The 26,374-nt window shown below is 38.4% G+C and overlaps 1 protein-coding gene across 3 annotated transcripts in view; it reads right to left on the reverse strand.

The window, feature by feature from the left end:
* npnta (nephronectin a) overlaps positions 1–26,374 on the reverse strand; it is a 60,863-nt gene that overhangs the window by 15,009 nt on the left and 19,480 nt on the right. For 2 of the 3 annotated variants that reach the window (XM_014999836.2, XM_014999837.2), the window contains 5 exons: positions 23,225–23,317; positions 7,312–7,431; positions 5,437–5,556; positions 2,654–2,788; positions 1,901–2,023 (listed from right to left, as the gene is read on the reverse strand). In XM_014999836.2, coding sequence (XP_014855322.2) covers positions 1,901–2,023; positions 2,654–2,788; positions 5,437–5,556; positions 7,312–7,431; positions 23,225–23,317 — 591 coding nt within the window. Of the gene's footprint in view, positions 1–1,900; positions 2,024–2,653; positions 2,789–5,436; positions 5,557–7,311; positions 7,432–13,027; positions 13,124–23,224; positions 23,318–26,374 lie in introns of all 3 variants that reach the window. The other variant, XM_014999834.2, reaches the window with a different exon arrangement.

Genomic DNA, 26,374 nt, shown 5'->3' on the forward strand with positions numbered 1-26,374 from the left:
CAGTGATTAGCCTGGCTTTTGCAGTGAGAGCTTTATTTCACCCTCTGAAACTTCTCAGTGATATCTGTTAACTAAATATAAGCAGACTGAAACAACCCGGTTCGCTCATGTCTGGCTGACACAGAAGTTTGCAGTTGCAGAGGAGAGTCAACTCTCGAGCATATTCATAGAAAAACAAAAGTCAATTGCTTCCAAGATTAATTTTCAAAAGCCTAATTACATCACATTTTTGTCAAAAATGCAAAAAATTTTAAATATACTGAATCACAGTCCATCTGTTAATTATTTCCAAATCAGAGAAGTAACATTAAAATGTAATTTATTGACACAAAGAACTTAGAGAAGCTTGCATTACTAATTTGAGTCACCATTACGATATATGGAGCTGATTAAAAGCTGTTCAAACAGAGAATAGATAAATATCTTGACAAAAGAAATCTCTGTAGTTGGAAATTTCTTTGTCTTGTAGCGCACTGAGGGAAGTTTTGTTTTCAGCATAAATTCAATTGAATTTCGGTTCAAAATTACAATGTCTACCTGAAGGACTTGCCATTACATACTTATCTCTCCCAGCAAATGCTCCTAGAAAACATTTCTTTTTCTAACAAGAGGTGCTTTATATGTAGAAAACATTTTGAAGGAAACATTAGAATGTCAAATTTTAACTGGAAGAATTTACAGTAACACTTTATTTGAAGGGGTGAATAAGACTGTCATGACACAGTCATAAACATGACATAACACCTGTCATGAACATGAATGAGCCTTCATGAATATTTATGACTGTTGTCATAAAGCGTCATTCGGTAAATTATGACACTTTTAATACAAAGTTGACATTATTCAAAATGTCTTTGATATGACAACTTGACATTAACCAAGAAATCATTACTGTTTAAACTTTACCTTTAATAACATAAAGTTACCTGATTTTTAAAGTGCAATCAGTAATTCTTTTATAACAAATTTATATCAGTAATGATAATGACAGTCTTATTAACCCCCCTTCAAATAAAGTGTTACCGAATTTACATTATCTTAGATTGATGAAATCACACTTTCTAGTCACACATAGCTATGTTTTCTTGTGTCATGGTTGTTTTATGCTTAGTTTCTTTCTTTGCAGCCTTTATACCAATTTCTATCATGAACAATAAGCCCAATTTCTACTGAAAAGGGAAAGGAAAACAACTTAGGTTATATACCCTTAATATACATTCTTTAAAATAATAAATAACTGCACGAATATATATGTTTTATTATCGAGTTACTCCTTTCTTTCAGTTATTCTTTTTCGTTAAAGAGTTTTGAGTTTGTGGTTCTCGAATCTCGAATCAGGTTGCAGACTGAATTGAAAAGGGATAAGCAAAAGAAAACTTTGAAATTGGCCCCCTGTCTTCTCTCTCTATGTGTTGCAAACTTCAGTTAGGTGACATGCTGAAGTGTTTGCAAAAGGCGTCTTCTTCGCTCATTATACCAAAACACTGGCTGAGTACATGCGGTGGTTGAGTAAAATTAAAGAATAAATGACTTCATTTGCACTGGACTGCTGCAAGCTAATGAACTTCACGTCAGCGATTAAAAAGAGGAACACCATTTCCATTTGATGAAAATGGCTGACTGAAATTGTCACCTAACAGAAACAGAGTTGCTCTGTGCACATGAGATAAGGGAAGCGGAGTCATTTGAGCACTGACTGACAACCATTACAAAGAAAGAAATTCCAGCACCAACTCCTGGCTTTCATGATGATTCCTCCCTCTTTATTGCTTGCCTAACTTTTTTTTTTTTTTTTTTTAAGAAAAAGCCAAAGAAAACAAAACAAAACGGGGGGCCCCACTGGCCCTTCTGCGGTGGCGAACATCGGTGCCAGCATCTTTTGTTCCCAGGCAGTACTTACGTATACAGTCGTGCCCCATCCCCCTGAAGCCGTCTCTGCATTTGCACTTGTATGAGCCTGGCGTGTTGTAGCAGGTGGCGAAGCCGCTGCAGTGGCTCAGGCCTAAAGAGCACTCATCCACGTCTGAAAGATAATAGGAACATGAAAACATTCAGCGACAGAGCGCGAGTGAGGAAACCCTTCAGACACAACAGTGGGATATCAAAAGGTTATTGCTCAATGTGCACATGAGGGGAAGCTCAAAGTTTATTTAACAGAAGCACCTATGTTTTCATGAATGCCTGTGAAAAATCGTTTATGAGGGTTACTTGGGAGGTAGAGGGACACAGCAAGGTCATGTAAGCATCTTCTGAGAAGTGAGACATTTGATCTATAAATAATAAGCCCTTTCAAAGCAAAACTTATGTAGGTTTGTCACACTCAGCGTTGTAAATCTATATTGAGCCTTCATTTCTGTTAGCTTTGATGATTATGGGTTAAAACTAATGGAAATGCAATGGAAGTGATTCTCAATTTTTAACAGAGGCACAATCAGGGGGACAGGAAGGGAAGTTATTCACTTCTAGATCTTCAGGTGGTAAAAATGTTAAAAAAATACTTCTGCCCTTGTTTGATATAAAAACTTACTAACAAACTTTTTTAAAACATATTTCATAATAATGAAATGTCCACACCAGTTAATGAATAATTGTTAATTTGGTTCGTGCGTACATAAAAGTATTACATCGTGTCTCCTTATTACTGTGACCTCACCTATGCACTGGTATTTCCCGTTGATGTATTGTAGGTCAAACCCTTCGTGGCATTTGCAGATGTAGCTTCCAAAGGTGTTAATACATTTCCTGAACCTGGGACACACTGCTATCCCTGCTGTACATTCATCCACATCTACGGGAGGGAAAAAAAAATCAGGTTATTACAAAAAAAAGAAGGTATTTGAACAAATTAAGCCAAATAGTTCCATATGTCAATTTAGAAACCATATAACCTCTGGCTATAATAAAAGTCAGGCAATGCAGATCTTCAATATTAAAGGACAGAAATTATATCTGATAAACCACTGTTATTCAAGGCAGCAGATTGCTTCACCTTCTCTGCTTAACATTCATTTATGAACAAAGCATTTTCTTCTCTGTGCACAGCGCAATGCCTTATTTCATAATTTAAAGCCTTATTACAAGTAGGTCTTTTGCTCACCTTAGCAGAAATGTGAGCATTAATATTTAGCGACTAGTACAAACCGCCCAAAAAAATTCACTCATTTGGTGCACATCTCAGCTGAGCAATTTATTTATTTAAACAATTTTTTAAACATGGCGAAATGTTGATTTGTCGCACATCTTTGGTTAATTCAAAGGCAATGCGGACTATGTTAGTTTGAATTTAGTCTGAATTTCCTCAAAAAAAATATATGTTCACTTGGCTAGTTTACTGTTAGCAAACTATGACTAGACCATTCTGTGACCTCCCTGTCAGATTTGGTCAAGTTCATGAGAGCTGGTTGGTTTTCTAACATCAACCCAGTTTTTAACCATTATCCACAGATTTCCAATGGAGTTGATATTGGAATTTTGGGAAGAAGATCCCAAAAGGTCCCTATAAGTTTGTTTAATTCTCACAAAAAAAGTCTCAATGTGTATTTGGGGTCATTGTCTTGTTAAATCACCCAGTTAGGTCCACGTTTTACCCCACAAGGTGCTGCTTCCTCCATCACAATGGTGGAAGAATCAACTTTACTCATTCTCACACATTGTGAAATAACTATGTCATTATCTTATCTGACCATTATATTTTTTCTCCAGATGTTTTTGTAACTTGGCAGTGTGGGAAGCTACATGTAAGACTTGAAGCCATGGATTTTAAAACCAGAGAGTTCTTGGTCACCAGTCTGCCATCTTGCAGCAACGTTTAAATTGTCTGAATATTGAGGGAATTATTGGTGTTCAGGAAATTCCACTTCATTGCAGGTTCCTGGCTTGTGTGTGAACATCTTAAACTTTGGTGACAATTTTGGTATTTTTCCAGTGCTTGGCAAAAATAATGACACATCTGACAAAAACGTGTATTGAGTGCAGTTATTTATTATTGAGTAGGATCGTCTATACAACTATAGACAATCCTGTAATCTATAGTTGTATAGAAATGACCCCAAAATGCTTTGAATTTGACTGTATTTCTCTATTACACTGTAAATTAATAACATTTCTGTCAATATGCCAGAGTCAGCCAGAAGGCTATTTTTCACCTACAGTCCATAGACAGATGGCAAAAATCACCCTAAAAAATAAGATCCAACTAATGTAAAGTCATGCTTCACCTTCTTAGAGCTCCAGTCTCTCTTTCCTTCTGTCATTCTTCCAAAATTGATGTCTGCCTGAAAAACCCGCCCACACAATATCTAACCAGCAGTTAAAGACAACATTAAAGGAAAACGCTGTAGCAACCAAGGTATTAATACTGACATAGGTTAACTGCTTTAACCTTCCTCCCCACCCTCCACACATCTTATCCGTTAAGTTACCCATCTAAGCTGCAGCACCAAAAATAAAATCTGTAATGAATGGAGGATTGGTTTCTCTCTGCTGTGAAATAGACAGATTGTAAGAGGAGTGGAGTCTCTCTGTGGGCAGGAGCAGTGATAGATTCATAATATTCTTGACAAGGGGAAGAAAAATTAACAGAGAAATATTTTAGATATTCCCACCTTCACTGCTTTGCTTTCAAAAGAGATTGTGAAGAAATTTTTAAGGCAGGTTCTGTTACAAAGTTGTGAGAAGTCATTTTAGGTGCAGTGAATAAATCCTGTATCACCTTCATTTAGTGTGAATTCAGACTGGGTTCCCTGATAGTCCACTTCAGTCTTTAAACTCTAATGTCATAAATGTCAAAATAGTTTTCTTAAATTTCATGACATGGGCAGTTATTTACAGAGAAACTGATGATTATTTATACAAAAAGTAGAGATGCATGATCTGTTCAGAGGATTAGGTCAATTATGTATTTTCCGAGCAAAATAGTGCCATTTTATAGCAGTAAAGTGACTTTATTATCTTCAGTTGTTAAAAAAAATGCTGTAGACTTCAAAAATTACTTAAAAGAAACATGGTGTTATAATTTAAATTGGTGCTCAATTGAAATTGGGCCTTTGTCTCTTTAAGAAGCTCTTGCTGTTTCTGACGCTCCACCTTCAGCGCATCATTACAGCAGTCTCTCTCCATTAAGCCATTTCCAACGAATATTGGACTGAGAAGTAGCTTTAGCTCAGCAAACTCAAAGTTCCTCCAGGTGTTTGCTAATTGCTGCTACCGCTAGTCTGCTGGAGCTGAATGGGGAAGGCGTAGGGGAGGGATGCTTTGTCAGATGGTAGTTTGAAAGTTTGCAGCTCAAAAATTCGTGGAAGTAGGCCGCATTGATTTTGCAAGGACGTTATTGGTTCGAATTTTTCCGCTCAGCTTTACCTCAGTCGCTGGCAGACAGGAGTCTATCGGCAACATCTCAGTTTTCAGGCCAGAGGATATATTAAGACTGGGACGCACCCACACAGGTTCTTCCATCTGGGGCCAGCTGCAAGCCCGGTGACGGACACTGACATCGGACCTCTCCTTTCAGCACCTCGCAGCCATACTGGCAGTTGGCCATGGCGCAACTCCGAGCGTCTGATGAAAAAAGAAGCAAACCACATATTAACTCAAGCATGTGCCACAAGGGGGTTCAAAGAGGAACAGTTTATTCCACTCACTCACATCCACGCACACACGCACACACACACGCACACACACACGCACACACGCACATCTCTTTTATCCTCTGGCCAATTTGTTAGAGCAGTGCCACTCGTCTGCCTTTTCTGATATTTGCCAGCTTGACCCTGGGTGCAGCCAAGAGAACAACACAAGCACTGCCATTATTAGATTCCTCTGGTGAGCCGATGCTGTGTGCTCACACCTTGGCTCAAAGCTCCCTCCTTCAGGCCCTTTGATCATTTCTTACACCGAGAGTCTGATTATCCATCTTCACCGTATTGTTGTGGCAGGGTACGGCCTATTTCCTGTTGATTCACACAGGGAAGATCAAGACCCTCCAAAATAATAAAATAATGGAGCAGAAATGGTTTGAGCTCCCCTGATAAATTCATGTCCTAAAAAGGAAATTAAAAGCAGGGCTCATGCTGCTGCAGCGACTTTGGCTGTTTTCAGGCTCCCTGGAGTACAGTTTGATGACACAGGCAGTCTGGGCTGATTAAATGCCACGGCGATCCATTGATCAAAGCCACAGCAGGGGAAGAAAAGACGAAAAGCAAGGTGGTTAACACCATCACAAAAACAACACCTAGACTAATTTCACATAGCCTCAAGTGGAGAACAAGTCAGACTTTATAAGGTGGAAGAATTCATTTTCTTTTTTTATCTTATCTTTAAAAAAGGAGCAAATTAAAAAGAGGTAGCAGCAGTCATATAATCCTGAACTGAAAATGTGTGGAGAAATAGTAATCGGGGGCTGGGGGTGGAACTGAACTTGCAGGAGATGGGAGACGTGCACCGGCGGCGGCTCGTATTATGAAGGAAAACCTCACGGCGTCCAATAAAAACTATATATTCACTAGAGGGTTAGAAGACTTTCTTTTATATTTTTCATTTTACCGCCGTAAGGGCTCTTCACAGGAGGCTTTCCGAGAGAGGAGCAGCTATAATGAAGCAGATCAACACGGGGCTTTAATCAAAGCAGTCTATCAAAGGATTGCAGGGCTGCTGTCAGGGCCCTTACACGGGCAGAAAAATGAATTTTTATCACAAAGGGCAAGAACTTTCCAAAAACAATGGTGCAAGCATTTGCAGTGCCAGACTAAAGTTTACATACATTCACAATGATTATTAACAGCATGTTAATATTGGGTTTTTCATGATGCATTTGAATCCCTTATTCCCACAGTGAAACAATTACAAAATATAAAAATTTGAGATATTTTTCCAAACATGAATTGGGTGCACAAATTTGAGGTTTTTTGCAGTCCAGCAGGTCAATTATGATAAAACAAGATTTCAGAATGATAAAACAGGGAACATTAATTTTCTGCAATCACCCTGATCTGAACTGAAGACTTAAGGAAACAACCAACTTAACTGAGTTGAACCATTTTTGACAAAAAAAATGTGCTCAAATAGAAATAATCCAGGATCTTATTGACGGCCACAAAAAAGTGTGTGGCAGTCAATAACTTATACTTATAACACTTTACCACTATAAATTAGAAGAAAAAGTAATGTGCACCCATTAGTTATTGTATCATGGAACACACCATGGCTGTGCATAAAGGTTAGGAAGAGGGGAGTTTACGCAAAGAGAGAAAATAAATATCCACACCAATACAGACAAAGTGTAGAATAAAATGTGTGTGCATGTGAGAGACTCACTTCCACAGGTCCCATCAGGCATCAGCATGTAGCCATTTAGGCAGTAGCACTTGTAGCTCCCATACGTGTTCATGCACCTGTGCTTGCAGGGCCTCGGCTTCAGCCCACACTCATTCAGGTCTGCAGAGAGACGAACAGTCAGAGAGAGAGAGAGACAGACACAGACAGAATGTAAATGGACGAGGGGAGACCAAGCCCCCCACCCCTTCCCTAAACAAGGTTGAAATTAGGCAAGGGGCAAAGGTGATGGGGTCAACTATGTCAAACCACCCCCTGCATTTGTATGTGGGTCAGACATTGTCTTTCTGTCTGTCTGTATATGCGCTAATGTGTGTGCTTTAGAAGTGGGGGTTATCGTAAAGGCAGTAAAGGTGTTACCATGTTCCAACAGGCCCTGAACGTCTCTCTTTGATGATTTACCAGAAAGCCAGTGTCGACTGTCAGCAATCCCACCACCTGCATTACACTCTCTGAGTCACCATGACTCCAGGAGACAGAAGCCTCACCAACCACCACTCTTTGACAGATATGTACATATCCACTGTCTTTTGCACGTCTGCAGAAGACAGTGGACCAGCAGCCCTACAGAAATCAGATAAGGGAAGGATGCTGACAGTTTTTCTCGCGGGAGAAAGACATACTCTGTAAGAGCAACACCTGTCAAATGCTCAGCCATATCCTGGCTGTTATATTTTTCTCGGAGTAGACATTTTCACTTGTCAACCACAGATGTAATTAAGACCATTATAAATGTCTGCTTTTGATAATAGCATTTTAGAAGTAGGGTGTTGTTATGTAAGCTGCTTCGCTTGGATTATTTAAAAGTATTAGTTACACTTTTGTTCCTCCTGACAAGTCAGTGTTCTTATTATAAAGGATCTTTATAGTTTCTCATATTTCCCTCTACTATAAATCCCACTGAAATCTAATATTTAAAAAACAGGATGTTTTGCTATCAGCTGTACCGATGCATTCCACAAAGTGGATAAAACAAAGATTGATTACCTTGAAATTCTTGAACTTCAGCACACATCAACAGCAAGAATGCTGCAATTTGGACGCAGTCGTATTTTCCAACTGGGTCAAAGTCCAAAAGAGTAATCAGAACTGGGCTTGGCGTGAAAGAGGAAGGCAAACATGAAATTCTGACCTGTACGGTGATGAAAACCCAGAAACTCATTGATGGCCACAAAATTGTTAAAAAAAATAAATAAATTGCTGAGGTACAATTTGTTAAGAAAAAATCTTGTGACTGTTGTGTTCACATATCAGAGCCCATGTATAGGATAGGTTTGGCTTTAGAAGATTAAAACAATTAATTGGAAGCTGATGCTTAAAAATATTTTATTGACAACAATTTAAACAAATATTTTAAAAGTCCCAAACTAATGACTTCCATTCCTGATTTTTTTTGTGCATGCAGGTCTGATGATTAACAATGTCTTTTTCTACGGTAAAGTCTCTGATTAAGCTAATTCATTTTTTATTTATCAACATTTGTTGGCGCTAAGATCCCTAAAAAAAGGTTTACTGTTGGTGCATAGCTTAACGCAATAATATAATAAATCTATCAAAAAATAGCATTTGTTCACCATCAACATTTTGATTTTATTAATGATCAAAGAAAGTGCATGAAAAGAAAAAAATGAGAAAACCAAATAATCTCTGGCATTTATGCTGCAATCTAACTCACGTCAATGATTTTCTGTCAGATATTTCTTAAACCTTTCCATGGATCTGTAAATGCTGTAATATAGACCATGTTTCTAATTTGTTCTGCCACAGTAGCAGCTTCTTAATGATAAGAGCTACAGAATGAAGAACCGTTTCTCAATACTCGACAGTCAATATCTGCTGTAGTGTGCAGCGTTATTATTATTTATACTGGAACTCGTTGGTCAGATATTCGCTGTGGCATAGTTTACTATAGGCCTTGGTGGGAGGCAACTAATTATTCCTCTAGTTGTGAATTAAATGTGTTGCGGTGTGCATTTGGACAGTCTGAAAGCAATCAATATTTAATAAAAGCATGTCTTGAGTCTTTCCTCGCTATTAAAAATAGCAGATGAAGTAAGGAGTAGCCTGCAGGGGTAAAAGTATATGATACAGGAAGAGAGAGTTTTCATTTCAATTTTTTCCCTGAAGCACTTTTTAAAATTAAGTATGGAGGATATGGTGTCACTCTTGTTGGAGGTTATCACAGAATTAAAGGAGGGACCGGATGGTGCAACTTGTTCATACTGAACCACAAGACTCGCTTGCCAATTTTAAAAGTTAGCTGAAGAAGATGTAAGCCTTTTTTTCTTCTATGTACTGTTATTCTTCCCGCAGTCCAAAAACATACATGTTAAGATAATTGGCCAAATTTTCATTAGGTTTGAGGGTGTGTGCATGGTTGTGTGTCTTGGTATGTCTTTCTGGTACACCGTGATGGACTGGTGACCTCTCCAGGATGCATCTGCCTCTGACCTACTGACCAGAATGCACAGAGAAATCAGCCCATGAGCAGAATTGCATGACGTTCAGAATCAGCAGTTAAGGCCAGCGATACGAGTCAGAAACTCAGATATCCAATATTTTCCACTTAGTAAACCTATCATACCAAAGTTCTACCAGGTCATGCTAACAATGATAGTCTTTGATGTGGAGGTTGTTACTGAAAACTCAGTGTTACAAATAAAATTAAGCCTGAGGACCCTGGAGGTCAGTCCCTGGCACAGAAGGTATGGATGGATGAAAGCCAAAGAAAAAGATCTCTTATGCAAATTAATTAAATGGGCTTCCTTCATAAGCTGCTTGGCACAGTCTTGCAGATAAGTTTTTTTTTATTATTATTTTCCAAAGCCTTGTCCAGTTATCATTTCAATAGCTGTGAACATAGACCTGAAAGAATTGCTGATGTTGGATAGAGTATACTTTGATGTATTTCACCATGTCACTACTTTTTAAAAGGAATACCAAGCCAAATGGAAAAAGTTAAAGAAAGTGCACACCAACAAATCTTGGATGTACAAAACTGTGTACAACACCGGAGGGTGTGCTTTCTTCTTCTTTGTTTTATTGAGTAGTTTGTTCATTGTCTCTGCCTGTGTGTTTAAAAAAATTCAAGCTTCTTTTTCACTTTAGCCAATCTTTACGCAAATCATTGTTTCAGTTCGGGTCTTGGTTACATTTTTTGTTTGACCTCGGTTCAGTTTTAGTTTTTTTTATTGTTCAGCCCACCTTAGCAGCTCGTCTTGTTAAAATAAGATCAGTTTAATCAGGTGTCTGCCTTTGAGCCTTCGCCTGCCTTGGTTTTCCAATGAGTCATGTTCTAGGAAACAAACAGCTTCATCCACTTTGTGACTTTTACCATTTGTTTCTCAGCTACAGCAGAACCTTTACAAATAGACTTCCTTTAACGTCAGAAGTTGGTCCCCCCTCTGCCCTTGCAACACTATATATGGCCCCATCTTTAGCACTGTGAACACATGGCAGGGTAAGCTGCATACCTTTGCCATTTAAAAGACACCGCAAGTTTAATCTGGATAAATGATGAAGCAGATGCACAGTTTCTATGATCTACCCACACACCCCTCCTCTTCTATTAATAGAAGTTTCTGATCTACTGACACCGCGCAGGCTGACTGATCCGTGGCTGTAACAAGGCTTTGGAACGTTTGCCTCTTTAAACCCACAAAGTACCAGCAGGCTTAAAGCAGCGTTTCATCACTGGGAATACTTTCATATCCAGCTTAGGGGTCAGTTTGTTAACACTTGTTACAACAGGGCTACTATTTAAAAATGTAAAAGCTTTACTTACCATCACTTTACAAGTGAGGATATCAAGGACCCAAAAATAAAACTGAGAGGATAAACAGAATAAGGAATTTATACTCTTAATGGCAAACAAGTGAAAGGGCATTGGATACGAGTTTTGGATAGATAATCCACTGTTGTAACTTCCAAGAATATTTGTCTTGGAAGTGCAAACATAAACTATATATATAGCGAAACATGGCTCTGTGTTTTGAGTAATTCAAATTCCATTTTGATTTTCAAAACAAAATTCAATGCTTTTCTCTCAGAGCCATTGATTTATTTATTTTTTTATGCTATGGCCATAAATTTTAATGCATTCAATGTTTTTTGTTCTTTTTTTTGTAGATAAATCAACACAAAGTAGAGTATATTTGCAAAGTAGAAGGAAAAGGATAAAACAATTTTAAGATTTTTAACAAATAAAACAGTAATGTTTGTCACATATTTGCCACAGAGTCAAAAGTATGTTTTAATTATAATTGAATTATAATGTAATGTAATTGAAATACATTTAAAAAATATTATTTGCAAAGTAGCTCAAACTCAGACAAATTTGATATCAGTACTAATTTCCATATCATGCCACATGTTTACAATCTGATTTAAGCAATAGCTCTGACCAGGCCATTTTATTACGTGTTCTGATCTAAACCATTCAAAAGCAATTCTAAATTTATGCTTAAGGTCAATCCAGAAATCAGTGCAGAGCTCCATATGAACGTCCACCTTTGCTTTAAGGGGACTGAACATAAATGCATAAATTCACATTTTGCGCTACTTTTTGTTGGTCTATCGCATGAATTCTCAATTAAATATAATTTAGTGTGTTTGTATTGTTCTAAAGGGGCATTTGCCATGGGATTTTTTTTTCTGAAATTAATTATCTTTGCCCCTTAACATTCACAGCAGTTATGACGGACCCTCATTAATGCATTTACGGAGACCCCATAGCAACAGGACGTCGCTCGCGTGGCAAAGGAACAGGTCTCCGCTCGCCTGGTGGACTGAAAAACATCTTAGAAATGTAAATGAGGCATTACTGAAACAGTTGCATTCTCAGATAGTGGAAGATCAGTGAGCGTGAGCACAAGCCAAACAACACACAGCCAGAATGACCTCTACGGAGACAGATAATAATAACCAAAAAATATATAGACCAAAGGGAGAGAAGGCAGTCAAAATAGTGCAGACTCAGATTGATGGAAAAACTGAAGAGATAAGAGGCAGCTATGTACAACAGCTTAACTTCTGAAATTGGCCCCAGGTGGAAAGCAACTTATACTATCACGAGTTGGAAAGTCCCTTTGGGGTGTTCGCTGAATGGCAAAAGAACTGCTGAGACACATCTGAAGCGATACAAGGTGGATTGATTTATTGGGTCAAGCCCCACAGAGGTGTGCCATGCTGCATTCCCGACACGCCTCTGCCACTGACGGGGGGGGGATTAGCAGGAAGCTCTTTCCTGGGGATTCACTTGTCTTTAAAGCAGGTAACGCCAGGTAAAACAGGCTGTGTTTGAGCTGCTCTGGTGGGGAGAAAACGGTTGGGACCATACAGATAATTTCTACAAAGTGAGAAACAAGGTTTACTCTGAGGACAGAAAAAAAGAAAATAAAAAAAATAGAATAGCGACTGCTTTTGTGTGCCGAATTTTTTTTTTTTTTTTTAGTGGTAAGAAGAATAAAATATATTGTGGTAAGAAACTGTGACATGCTGTGTGATCATGCTGGCATTTCAGCTCAGTAGCAGCTCTAGGGTGGCGCTTCATCTGTCACGGACGACAGTAAGTAGCAACAAAAAAAAAAAAAAAAAAAGCAGAAAGTGACATTCACGCCCCCTCAGGTGGCTGCTCCATGCAAGCTGCTGGGAGACGGCAGTGAAACTGCCGAGAGGAGACTTAATCGAAGAATCTCACCCTCCGTCACTACTCCCACTGGCTGATGGTCCACGGGAAGAAAGACAGGAAGGTGGCCATCCCACACCAGGGGTATTAAATGGTCCGGCGTCTCTTCTTTGTGCGCAAGAAAAGAGGTTAGAGTGGGGAGGAGGGAAATGTGATGGATAAGGGTGTTGTCATTTGTTTGACATAAAGAGGTGAAGGAGAAAAGAGAGAGACAGTAATAAAGTAAGAATAGAAAACTTCAACCAATGGATTAGAATGCCTCTGACAACATCAAATTCCTGGACAGCAAAGACAAACAATACTCAGAAAAGACAATTACACATGTGGGAACTGGACATGAGAGAAACAGCAGGGCTTGCTTTTGTTTCTCTTCTCTTGTGTTTTCTTCTTCTCTCATCTCCATCCCTTTTTTTGTGGCAAGTGTGAAATAGGATCTGAGAGGATGACTGTATCTCACAGATTCAGAAGATCTATTGTCGGTGTGTGACTGGACTTTTAAAAGTTGACTAGAGTTTCCATGTAAAGAGGCAAATCAGCGGTGGATTACAAACACTCGAGGCTCGGGAATGACAGCCCCTCCCTTCATGTGGGGCCGTCGCACCATCCGTCAGTCAAGGACCGCTTCCTCCGGCAGAAAACTAACAGCGGCTTTTGTTGGGTGACAGGGAGATGATACAAGCCCTTTTGACTAGTCTGCACACTCATTCAAGTGGTTCCCCACTGAAAGATAAGATAACCTCTCGGAAGAACTTTGCAACCTTTTAAGCAACACTTGTCGCCGGTTTGAGTTTTTCTTTTTTTTTTTTTTTTCACAATTTGTCACTTTGCAACTGCAAAATGTTTTGTTTTTGTGTTGCTGTGTGTTTTATTGGGATTTTGTACAGTAACACAAGCAGTACATTAAGCATTAAAGGAAAGCTCAAGGTTTCAAGAACAAAAAGAAGAACATAAAAGTATAAAAGTTTAGTTAAGATACTCTGTTCTTGATGAGCTGAGGGCGAGAGTTCAGCCCTCTTCAGTTCCCTGAGGCAGAACAGTGGTTGTGGGGCCTTTCTGACCAGAAAACGAGGTGTTCAGTGACCAGGTCAGGTTTGAGGTGATCTGGATGCCCAGGAATTTGACGTTGTCCACACGCTACCACCTCCACTTGAATGAGAAGAGGTGGGTGTTAACCCTAACCCTCCTCGGTGTTGAGCACCAGCTTGTTCAAAGAACACCCCTGGGACAGGTACTGGTTCTCTCTGTAGAGGGTCTCACCACTGCTTGTTATAAACCCACTGAGGTGGAGTCATCCGCAAACTTCAGAAACGTGTTGAGGAATAGATAGCTGCGCAGTTGTGGGTGAATCGCGGGAACAAGAGCCGGACTGAGCACACAGCCCTGCGACATGCCCGTCTTCAGGAATTGTCAAGTTGATAGAAAGAAGCTTTCAACAGCAATGTGACCCTGATCCCATCAACTTGTCTGGGAAGATGGTATTGAATGCTGAACTAAAGTCTACGAATAGCATCCTAAGCTAGGTGTCAGGATGCTGCAGGTGTATCAGGGCTGTGTGCAGAGAAACTGAGGAAAAACTTTCTCACTGCAACATGTAGTGGCCACCATGTTTCACTGTGGGGATGATGTGCTGAGCGATGTGCTGTAGTGCTAGAGTTCTGTGAACCCGAGTTGTTATATCCACAACTAAAACAATCATTTTGGTTACATCTGATTAAAACGCTTTCTTCCACATTTTACCTTGTCTGTATAATGCAAAGATAAAAAAAAATATTAAAACATTCCAATACCCTAATTTTTAAACTGAGGCTTGTCACTAATATATGGCTTAACACAACTAAGTCACAGTGAGCTTTTTCAATTTGCATTTAACTGTAGGTATAGAAATGTACATGTTGTTAGGATACACATTTTATAGGATACAAATCTTACTTTGCATGAAATGGGGAAACCAAGCAGCTTCGTTGGAACAATTCCCACTGAACAGATTCTGCAGGATTATGTGTTAAAATCGGGGCAAATATGTCCAGACAAAGGGGGTTAACTGCAAGATGCTGATCTGATCAATGAACAATCCCTTAGCAGAAGCAGTCTGAAGGCTCACGCTCTGCTCTTCATCAATGTGACACCATCCTGCCATTCTCCATGACTTTTTTTTTTTAATAAATTGTACTCCTGATAATGTGTTTTCTGTAAGAACATACCTCCCCCTTCACAGTTACCTGAACTTCCTGGTAAAGAACGAGAAAAAAAAAAAATGAAAATAGTGACTTCATCTTTAATTGCAGTAGTGTAATCTAATACTTAAACATAATAGTAATAAAAAAAACTTTAATTTTAGTACATTTATTAAATGATCAAAAATAAATCCACATTAGGATTTTTTATTTTTTTATTTTTTACAAAGTCACTATTGGCATAATTACAGGAACTCCTAATAATTCTTGGTATAAATGTAATCTTCTTGTTCTGGATGTGGCACAGAGGGAATAAACAATCTTTGAATTCTCCCTGAACACCCAACCTCTTAGTGAAAGCATCATGTTGTGGGAATTATTTCCGTCAGGAGTGATGGGGAAGCTCAAAGTGGCACAAGGGGAGATGAAAAAGTTCATATAAAGGCTGCAAAAGACTTAACCCTTAACCTGAGGCAACAACTGAAAATTACTGGCTATAGATGCTCTCCACCCAGGTGTTTTTCAGTAAAGAATGGGCAACAATGGCTGGAAATACTTGATATTTAGGGACATACCCACAAAGACTTGCAGCTGTTACTGCAGCAAAAAATGGATCCATGAACTATTGATTCAGGGGAGCTAAATTCAAAAATGCAAGCCATACGTTTTTGTTTATTTATTTATAAACAATCTTGAAGCCTATATGCTATGTTCCTTCAACTTCACATAATAAAATACCATGTGCTGACCTATGGTATTGAAGCCTGAAGTTATGTGACAAAGCATTAAAAGGTTTAAGTGGAATAAGTACTTTCGCGAGGTATTCTACATTTGTTTAGCTACGAAAGGCACTCTCACGCTCATTTATCTTCATATGTATTTAATGACTGCATTTAATTGTCTAAAGAAATTTAAGCAGTTTCATTTACCTCCAATTAATGAGCTACTCTGTTCACAGAAAGTTTTATGCTTCAGACGTCCAAAAATAGTTTCTGTGTATTGTGATTCTGCACACAGTTCTCCCCACTGGCTGTTAGCACTGCGGGAAGATGGATGAAGAAAAATATTAGGCTTCCTCGAATGAAAACCTTCATCAAAGTGCTCAGAATCTCACGTTGGGTGAATGTTTTAATATTGAGTGAGACAATCTGCAGAATCTTCAAAAATAATTAATGGAAACTGCACCCAAATGTTAGTAAAAACATACTTTCTGTGCAAGGAAGCAATAATAATCAGGCGACTAGCATAACAGAGGGATTGCTTATCCAGGTGCAAAAAAAAAAAAAAAAAAAAAAAAAAAAATCACTTATGGCTCTCAGAATACAAACAGTAAAACAAAAGACTTTGAAAGTCTTGAGCAACACAGTCAGACTCTACACCTCCTGTCCTGGTATCCCCTCTAAAAAAAAAAAAACAAGAAACAGCTTGTTTTGACCTCTCGACCCCTTTGGTTGTTCTTTAATGTTTCTGCAGAAAACAATGTGAAAAACTTCAAAAGGTAACAGACATCAAGCTGATGAGATCATGTCCGTGGAGACTTGAGACTGCTACTTTGACCAAATCTGAATAATTATGTCAATATTTTAGTGCTCTATTTTTCATGTATTTGCAAAAGGCAGAATCTCACTGTGGCACTTGGTGTGTAGAAAAGGGCAAATTAACTGACAGCAACTCATACAAATCTGTACAAAAGCATATACATATATATGTGTGTGTAATTCAGTATATTTATTCAATCCTTAGCACTCCTTTTGCATGGATTACTGCATCAATGCAGTGTGGTGTGTGAAGTTTGCAGCTCAATTGCTGAACAAACTCTTGAGTGCACTTTGCTTTACAATTCTCTGAGTTCTCTCCCACTCAGCTCCCCTATTCTGAGAATATGGATAGAGCAGTCTGTGGAAAAGCAGTTGCCTTTTGCTTCACCCTTCTTGAGGAGGATGTTAATGATGGTCTCCTTTTGAACAGCAGCATTCCACGTAACTGTCAGTACATGGTATTACTACTACTACTACTATATATATATATATATATATATATATATATATATATATATATATATATATATATATATATATATATATATATATATGTGTTCTCTTATAATACTGCAATTTTGTGAGACATTAAATTTCTTGGTTTTCATTTGCAGAAAGCCATAATCTTCAGAAATAAACATATAAAATATTGCACTTGGCTTGTGGTGAAGCTACAGTATGTATTATATGAGTTGTATTTATATGGCTTTTTGAACTAAATTACTTTAGTAAAATAAATGCTATTTTAATGAGATGAAGCCTTAAAGCTCGAGGTGAGTGTGATGAACTTGCGTGGCTACAAATAAATAGATTTCATGCATGAAGTGCTCTAAACACTTGCAGCTGTAACCAGCAGATGGCCAGTTAGAAAAACAGTAACACAGAGGGGTCTGTTCCTAAACCAATCCCAAGTCTTTGGAGAAGTAAACCACTGAATAATCTAGATATTAGGTAATACTCTAAACATAATACAGCAAATTATTTGAACATGTACTCCACAGCTCTAATCTAACATTCTTGGAGAAGCCTTAATTGCACTTCTGGCTGACGGATGAGATGTAAGAGAAGAATGGTGTCTGGAGGCATCCCTCCCCAGAAAAATCGTTCAATTGTGTCAAAACAGCAGGTCAGCACCAGCTAATTAAATCCACCTGGATGCAATAATCATCTTATTAAAAATGCTGAGATCGGCGGTTGGGGGCGTGCTGCCAAACTGTTGCACAGATTATCCCATAATGAGTTTATTTGTGCAGCAGGAGCGCAGTCGTATATCCTCGCCAAAGTGTTCGACAGGAGCAATTCTCCTCCTCCCTCTCTGTGCTGGAGGGATGAAGTGCCTTCTTAAAAGAATGATAGGGTTTTACTGCCGTTGTGCAGTGGGTATTAATCCTGACAGCAGAGTGGTTGATAGTTTAAGGATGAACATAATGACATTCGTGTAAATATAATCCATTCAGAGGATTTAAAAATCCCATTTAGTCCTCTAAAAGAGCAAGTCAAATCTCTCAGAACTTGACTCAAAGAAATTAATATTAATAGCACGGGGCTTGTTTTTAGTCTCAACAGCAATAAATCCTCATGTGGTTTGCTCCTGCCTAATGTAAGCAACGCTCCAGAGGTGTCTGACATGCTTGTTAATCAGAAAGCCTGCAGGGTGACGCATCTGTCCACACGTCTTACTTAAACCCGTAAGAATGTGTGTCAAGTACAACATCTTTAAGTGTCTCCAAGTTTATGTGTACAGATTCCACTTTATTACAAATAATTGCCCTCCTGTTTCTCTACTGGAAACGTCAGTCTCTTATATCAGCAGGTATTTAAATAAAGCCCACATGGAATGACCTTTTTAGCTGAACAGCTACAAAATTGGCAGAAAATGTGGAGGAGGACAAAAGGGCTTTGCAATTATTAGCTTTTAAGGAGATCATTAAACATGCAATAACGCGCCGGCTTAATATTTAAAAGAAAATCCATTTATTCATATGGTCTTTTTAAAAATAAACTAGCCTGGAAGGAAAATTAAGAGAGTAAAAGGCACAACGCCACTTCCTGTGTGGAGAAGTAGAAGTATTCGTTTTATAAAATCAGGCAAGGGGTGGCTACAGGTGTTGTTACTCGTTTATCAAACTACAAGTGACCTTAAGGCATTTTGTTAAGGATGCCAATGTTGCAAATTGCCTTTGTGATGGAAAAACATTCAGATGTAAGAAACTAAGATGTTCTTATAATTTGTGCAGAGTTTTCATGTTTTAACAGCGACATTTGTTGACGATTTTCTGCCTGAATAAGACTGTCCTGGGTGCACCACCGTGAGTCAGCTCCTTATTTTATGTGCTGGACCAATGCAAAGTAGTGCATAATTTTGAAAAGAATTGAAAAGGTTATGTGAATAAATTGTTTTCATTAAAAAAAAGTGTACAAATAAAAACTCCCATAGCTCTAACCCTAACCCTTTCCCTACAGAAACATTTTCTGTCTGCCTAAGCTTAGGAAGAAAACCATCAATCGGGGAAGTTGTCAAATTGCCTGTGGTAACTCTGGAGGAGATGCAGAGATCCAGTGGTTAGCTGAAGGAATCTATTGACAGAAAACCATTAGTCATGCCTTACACAAGTGTTAAATGAAACAAGCAAATACTGAAATATATCCAAAAGATGTTCAAATTGTTTCCAGTCCAAAACCAGTTATTTAGGAGAAACACAGTTACCAAAAGAAGGTAGCCTGCGCTGGTCAGAGGAGACCAACACAACTATGAGGTTTGTGATAGCAATGTAACAAAATGTGAAAAAGCTCAAGGGGTATTAAGTTTGTCTAGTAAACAGGCTGAATTTAAGTATGTTTACAGAATTATGGGAATCTCTGATTTAAAGTAAAGATCTAGATTCTCTAATGCAGTGGTTTCCAAACATTTTCTGGGCCCCCCTATGGATTACAGTAGGGGGAGTTAGACTCTGCTTGAACGATGTGTGTGACTGGGGGTCAGGAGGGTGTAGAGAGATCCTTAGAGACTCCATGTTGTACTCTTCCATCCACTCAAACCCCCCGCAGCACACACAGCGTTCATCATTGTTGTGTTGTTTTTTTTTTTTTCATTCATCCATACCGCTTCCTGTGCCCCCCCTGCAATGGCACGGCGCACCCCCTAGGGGGCGCCGCCCACAATTTGGGAACCTCTGCTCTAATGTAATGTATGTGCAGCTTTTTATATATATATATATATATATATATATATATATATATATATATATATATATATATATATATATATATATATATATATATATATATATGATACAGATATGATGTATCATATATATATATATATATATATATATATGATACAGAGCAGTATCAATAAAATAAATTGTACTACTCTTTTAAAACAAAGACAAATTATAATAGTTCACAGATGCCTTCTGTGAACTATATATATATATATATATATATATATATATATATATATATATATATATAGTTATATATATATATATATATATATATATAGTTCACAGAAGGCATCTGTGAACTATTATAATTTGTCTTTGTTTTAAAAGAGTAGTACAATTTATTTTATTGATACTGCTCTGTATGATGGTGCCTCTACTCCAAACGTGTAATTTGTGATTGTGGTAAGAAAGCTAGAAACCCCCCCCAACAGAAACCAGAGGTGGTAAATCCTCAGAAACCTCTGGTCAGTACATCGTTATTTGAAATGTTAGTTTTCATCGTTTAATTTAAAATCATCGTCAAAATAAATCCTTAAGAGTCAACATTTACCATACGGATGGATAATATGTATTTTACATGGTTTGTTTCACAAAAAACTCACCACTGGTTTTACTTGGTCAGATAAGTAGATCTGTGCAACTCTTTTTCCTCCTGGTCACTTAATGCAACAAAAAAATGGTAATTTACAGTACTTCTAAATATTGTCCACCTGGCTCACCAATAGTGAAGTCTGAATCAATGTCTGAAGAGACTGCATTTTAATGAGAAATTTGAAACTCTTAGGTCTTACTAATGACTTTAGTTTCAATAGAATTACATGCAATTAAACAAAAACCACTTCCATCAGACTGAGAGGTCAAATAAGAGTCAGTTTCAACATCTAAATCCGACTATGTCTGCCGCCGAACTGGAAATTACAGAACATCTACAGACTCTGCTGCTTCATCCTTGAATGTACTTGGATCCCATTTGTAGGATAACATGCTCCAGTCTAAATGGTTGGAAACAATCTCTATTGTAGCCGAATATGGGATGCGGATCCTTTTTCCTCTTCCCTTTTGTTGCAGATCAAGACAAAGTGGGGACGTCTTGGCCCGCAGAGACGAGCCGCCAATAGCCTTGAAATGCAGGATGAGTCATTTGGAACATTCCGGAAAGGATTTTCAACAAGCCCTCCTCCTCCTTCCTTGTTTTTAATTACACACTATCCTATTCCTGTCTCAGGGCGTGAATTCCACAGGTAATTTAAAGCAGCTTGGACGTCAACGAACAGCCAACCGGGGAGCTTCAGTGCTTTAAAACATGTCCAAACTGCCAATACCCAAAACCTACATGCACACACACATACACACACACACCAGGAGGAACACTTTAAATAGCATCTGTTGTACTTTGTTAGGCCAAGTTATCACACATCAGTAATTGAGGTATTATCTTCACAGGGTAAGATGCGTTCAACACAGGCCGCTCTCATTTCCATTTGAGCTGAATCAGCGCTCTTTCTGCTCCTCCTCCCCTGTGATTAAAGCTCCTCACTCCTGTCAGCTGAAGGAAAACCGGCTTGGGCTCCTGCTCCAGCCACAAAACACAGTGATTACGTTGCTGTTTCTCCGGAGCTGGGATTGTCCTTCACTTTTGCTCCTTGTGAAAAATGTACATGTCAATATACTTGTACAGAGCCTCGCAGCAATATTTACTCCCAGAGAAATGTTCCCATTTTCGTCTCGTTGCAAACACAAACTCCGAGTTTGTGTTTTGTAAGGTTTTTTCTGCAGAAGCGCAACACAAAGTGATGCGTAATGCAAAGAAGAATGGGAATTATTTATGGTTTTCAGTTTATTTTTTTTACAACTGAGGCTACTGAAAATGTAACACTTACTCTTTTATGGGGGAATACCTTGGCAAAATGTGCATATCTAAAGGGAATTTGTTTTTATCTGAACTCGGTCAGATTAGACAGAGAGCTTCTGTGAAAAGTACATTTTCATGTCTTGCTGCAGATACTGAATTGGACTTGGACAACCACTTTAACTGGAAACTTGATTTGATCTAAACCGTTCCGTTGATGCTGTATGTTTAGAGTTGTTGTCCTGGAGAAAGCGGATCCTCCACAGCGGGATCAAGCCGTTTGCAGCCTCTAACAGGTTGTCTCCAGGACAAGCACATATGTAGTTTCATCCACCGTCCCGTCAACTTCGACCAGCTTCCCTGTCCCTGCTAAAAAATTATTTTGACCACCACTTTTCTCCATGTGGTTGATCTGTCCATAGTGATGTACTGTGTTAGTTTTCCAACACACATTTTTTCAGTGTTAGTTTAAATGTTACATTTTGCTTTTCTCTGACCTTACCATCCTCTTCTACTTATTCACCGTCTCCCCTCCATGGGTTGCGGATGAACTGAAGATGAGGATTCGTATGGTGATCAGACGTGTTTATTTCTTGTTATTTCAGACTTGTGTTGTGGAATCCTAACAATAATCCAGTCAACATATTCTCCTACTTAAATCAGGGACTCTCAACAGCTGTTTGGAGCAGCTGTTGAGAGTCCCTAAGTTACTACTAAATTAGTAAAGGTTTTTGTTTATTAAATAATGCAGACCTAGCAACCTTTATGTAAAGTGTTTGTGAAGGTTTGTGCTTGAACCACTTTTTAAGAGTGTGAAAAAGGTAACGTACCTCATTTGTTATTTTTTGGGAAGCTTTTGAAACAAATTTGAAATGAACACAAAATGTGACTTTTGTTTTAGAAAACAACTAGCTGAATTGCACCTATCATTTGCATGCAAATCAAATTAACCTTAAACTTAACCTAGATTTTGCTTTTATCTTAATTATTTCTGATTGTACCTCAGAGTTTTTTTTTGTTTTTTTTTTTCTGAAGTGATTTTCTGACGATTGGTTAATGCTTTCTCAGATATGTGCCACAGGGCTTCTTGGCTGCTTCCTGGTACATGCATGGTCAGCATAAGGGATGACTGCAAGGTTAAGGAGGCAAAGCAATCAAATGTTCATTGTCACCCAACACGAGTCAGTGACTCAATGTAAGGGATTGGGTTTCGTTGGATAGAAAATGTTTTTACCAATATAAGTAGTAAAAAACGAGAAGTTAATATAACTGACTTAATTAGGTTAAGAAAACTTGTGTAAGGCAGGATTGCCTTGTGGTAGAACACCTATGTGATTACCTTCAAGTGGTGCATTTCCCTGTTTCAATGTCCAATGAACCGGTTGACACAAGATTTGCCGCAGCACCTTGTGAGAACTCACCTTGATTGCAGGTCTTGCCGGTGAAGCCTGGATGGCACTTGCACTTGTTGGGTCCCACACACTCCCCATGCTTACAGCTAGGCTGACACACAGCTGTTCAGAAAGGATTTAGAGAAGAAAAGAAAGATCAGTGCAGCGTCCCAACAGAGAATTTGTACCAAATAACGTTGGGAAAAGGACACAATCCTTCAGCTTTAAAACGTCCAAAACCACTCAGACTTTAAACGGTCTGTTTACGCCACAATTTTTCTACAATGACGCGGCGCCACGCCTCCATGACACATGAAATGTACTTGTTTTGTTTCTTTTTCTGTGGTGGTAATTTAATAATAGAAATGGAGAAGTCAATTTCAGCTAAACACGACATACACGCCGGACTTTGTTGCTGTGAGCGATCTTGGAAAAAATAAATCATCTCTCCCTGCAGGTGATAAGCGGGAAGTTTGACCTTTTAACACCAAATAACATATTCACTTGCTCGTTCATAACCCAGCAATGATATTTACACGGGCAAAGAGCTAACAAGGAATCACCAAGGAGGATATTTGAATATGAATCTGAAGCTGAAACAATGAAAGCGCCCAAATAGAAGCTTTTAATTAGTTCCTCAGTAAAGAGCTGCCCTCCAGATTTCGCACTGTGCGCAGAGGTTGATAATTTGAGTCTGAACAAAGATGAAGCCTTACAGCTTCACTGATTCAGTGTTCGGTCTTAGTGAGCTGGAGGCCGGCCCTGCTTTATCTGTCTGGACTCACTGCAGTTGCTGCTGAGCATGTCTGATAGAGCCAAGTGGTACTAATTTTCATTAAAAAGCTCCATTAATTATGCTATAAAAGGCAGCCATCAGAGGATTTAATTGTCACTGTTGTAAAAGAGGCCATGCATAGTAATGTGAGTTAAAGAGGAAGAGGGGATGGGACTGTGGTGAAATCTGTCGGACTTTCTGTACTTCCTTGCAGCAGTAGAATTTGCTGCTGATGCGTTTAAATATCACAAGCAGGTGTTACAATCAATCTGGTACATGCATATTTTATGTTTTGTATTTTTTTTTCCTCCTTGTTTTTAATCAGAAGGACCTTCAGGGTTGCACCACTTAGACATTTCCATTCAGCTGAAGTAGATGCTCAGAATTCAGACCGCAGCATTTAGAACAATCAATGGCTTTTGTTGATGTGTGTTTTTTTTTTTACTTCAGGGTGAACAACCACACCAATTAAAACTAAATGTTTCTTAAGTCTCTGCATAGCTCCATGGCTGACATTTCTACAACAGAACATTTGAAAACTCAATTTCAGCAGACTGTGAAGTAAACGCAGAAGTAGACACATGAGCCTTTTTTCTACTTATTTTTTTTAACCAGTTCTTAGGAAAGATTGTATTGACTAAATAAATCGAAAACATTTTTAGTTCAAGAGTTGTAAGTCATTTTAACCCTGGAATAAATCATTTAAATTTGTAGATAACTAAATAACAAGATTGTCATTTAAACAAAGGGATTAACAAGGACTGACCCTGCAAGCAGTAGCAGCTTTTTGGGCAGCATTTTTCCCCATTTCATAAAGTGTATTTTTGCTTTACAGTCTGATGCCTGGTCCAAGTGGAAGAAAAAATACCCACTGCCTTTTATGGCATATGTTATCACTTTTTCATGCTTATTTTAAGAAAAAGTACAGTACAGAACAGTTTGTTACCAACAGTCCTATTGATGAAGGCAATATTGGCATTAATATCAGATTCGTCAGTCATTTTTTTAACATGTTGATACTAGTCTGATAAGTAAAACTGGCAGTTATTAATCATCACTTTTTTCATCTTGTTGCTTTCGTGTATGTGTTTCAGAAAGAGTGGGGAGGACGTTGGAAAGGTGGCATTTGTTTAAACACGTGACAGTGATGGAGGCGTACAGCATTGCAACATGTCAATTAAAGCAAACAATTATTGAAAGATTATAGAAATATGTGCATAATATTGGTAAAGACTGGTTGTCGGCCTCAGCAGCTCTATTAATACTGGATATCAATATCGACCCAAATTTTCATATCGGTGCATCCCGAGGCTACAACCTTTTCAATAAAGCATTTCCAGTGTAAGCCAAGGCCGGTGCTAGAGATGGGTTCTGTGAGAAAAAGAACATTTATTCTGTGGCAGACAGCTTGTTTTCATACCTGAAAACACACATTTCAAAACAATCACAACACCCTTGAGTTGATGGATGAGAACACAACAGAGTTTACCCCAAAGCTATGGCAAATAACTCATGAAGTCAGCATGCAGATTGCTGAGATTTCCATCGGTGTTTGTGAGCATAAAGTTTCTATGGTAAGAAGTGACAAAAGCAATTAGCAATTTTTTTTTCCCATTTGGTGGAAGTTGTTCTCAAGTCAGCCATAAACAAAATAGTGTAGAAATGAATGAAAAATATTGCAACTATAAGTTGCTCTTGGAGAACAAGTCACATCGGTGTGTGGACGCATGCGATGTGAATCGAGGGTAACAAAGAGGCGGGTACATTGCAAAGGTACCTCACCCAAGTGGCTTAACATGGGTGTATCATTCCAAGATTAATTTGTTCTCGGCATGTAAGGCGTCAACTGAAAGCTCCCACGATAAAACAAGTTTGCATACTAAGTTTAGTGAAGTACAAAAAGTAGCTAAATAATTTTAAACTCAGATCAGTTTTATCCGAATAGAACAATTTTTAGCAAAAAGAAGAAAAAAAAACAAAAACATATTGTGCAAAAACATGAAACTTATGGATCCATTACTCTGGTACAATCAGCAACTGATTTACTGTGATGAACGGTAAACGTTACATAAGCATATGACATGCAAGTATTATTGGTGAATACTGCCTGCATGACTGGCCTCGCCTGTCAGGTCACTTTAGCATTTCATTCCTAAGTGTCTAAAATAGTATGGGCATCCAGAGCAGCGAGGGTTCATCTAATGACCAAGTGGTATTATTAGCATGAGGTTGAATTGAAATATAATAGTATGCCATTCACTGTCATTGAAACAGTCCTTTGCAGTATTTTTAAATGTGCACACAGTTAATATAAAGACGATAAAATGCTAATACAATTAAAATTGTCAACAGAACCTTCATTAGGCCTTTTTGTGTTAACAATCGTTAAATTCAAAACATACAGT

Source organism: Poecilia mexicana, unplaced genomic scaffold (assembly GCF_051168715.1).
Source record: "Poecilia mexicana isolate PSO_F unplaced genomic scaffold, ASM5116871v1 scaffold_1, whole genome shotgun sequence".
Lineage (NCBI taxonomy): Eukaryota > Metazoa > Chordata > Actinopteri > Cyprinodontiformes > Poeciliidae > Poecilia > Poecilia mexicana.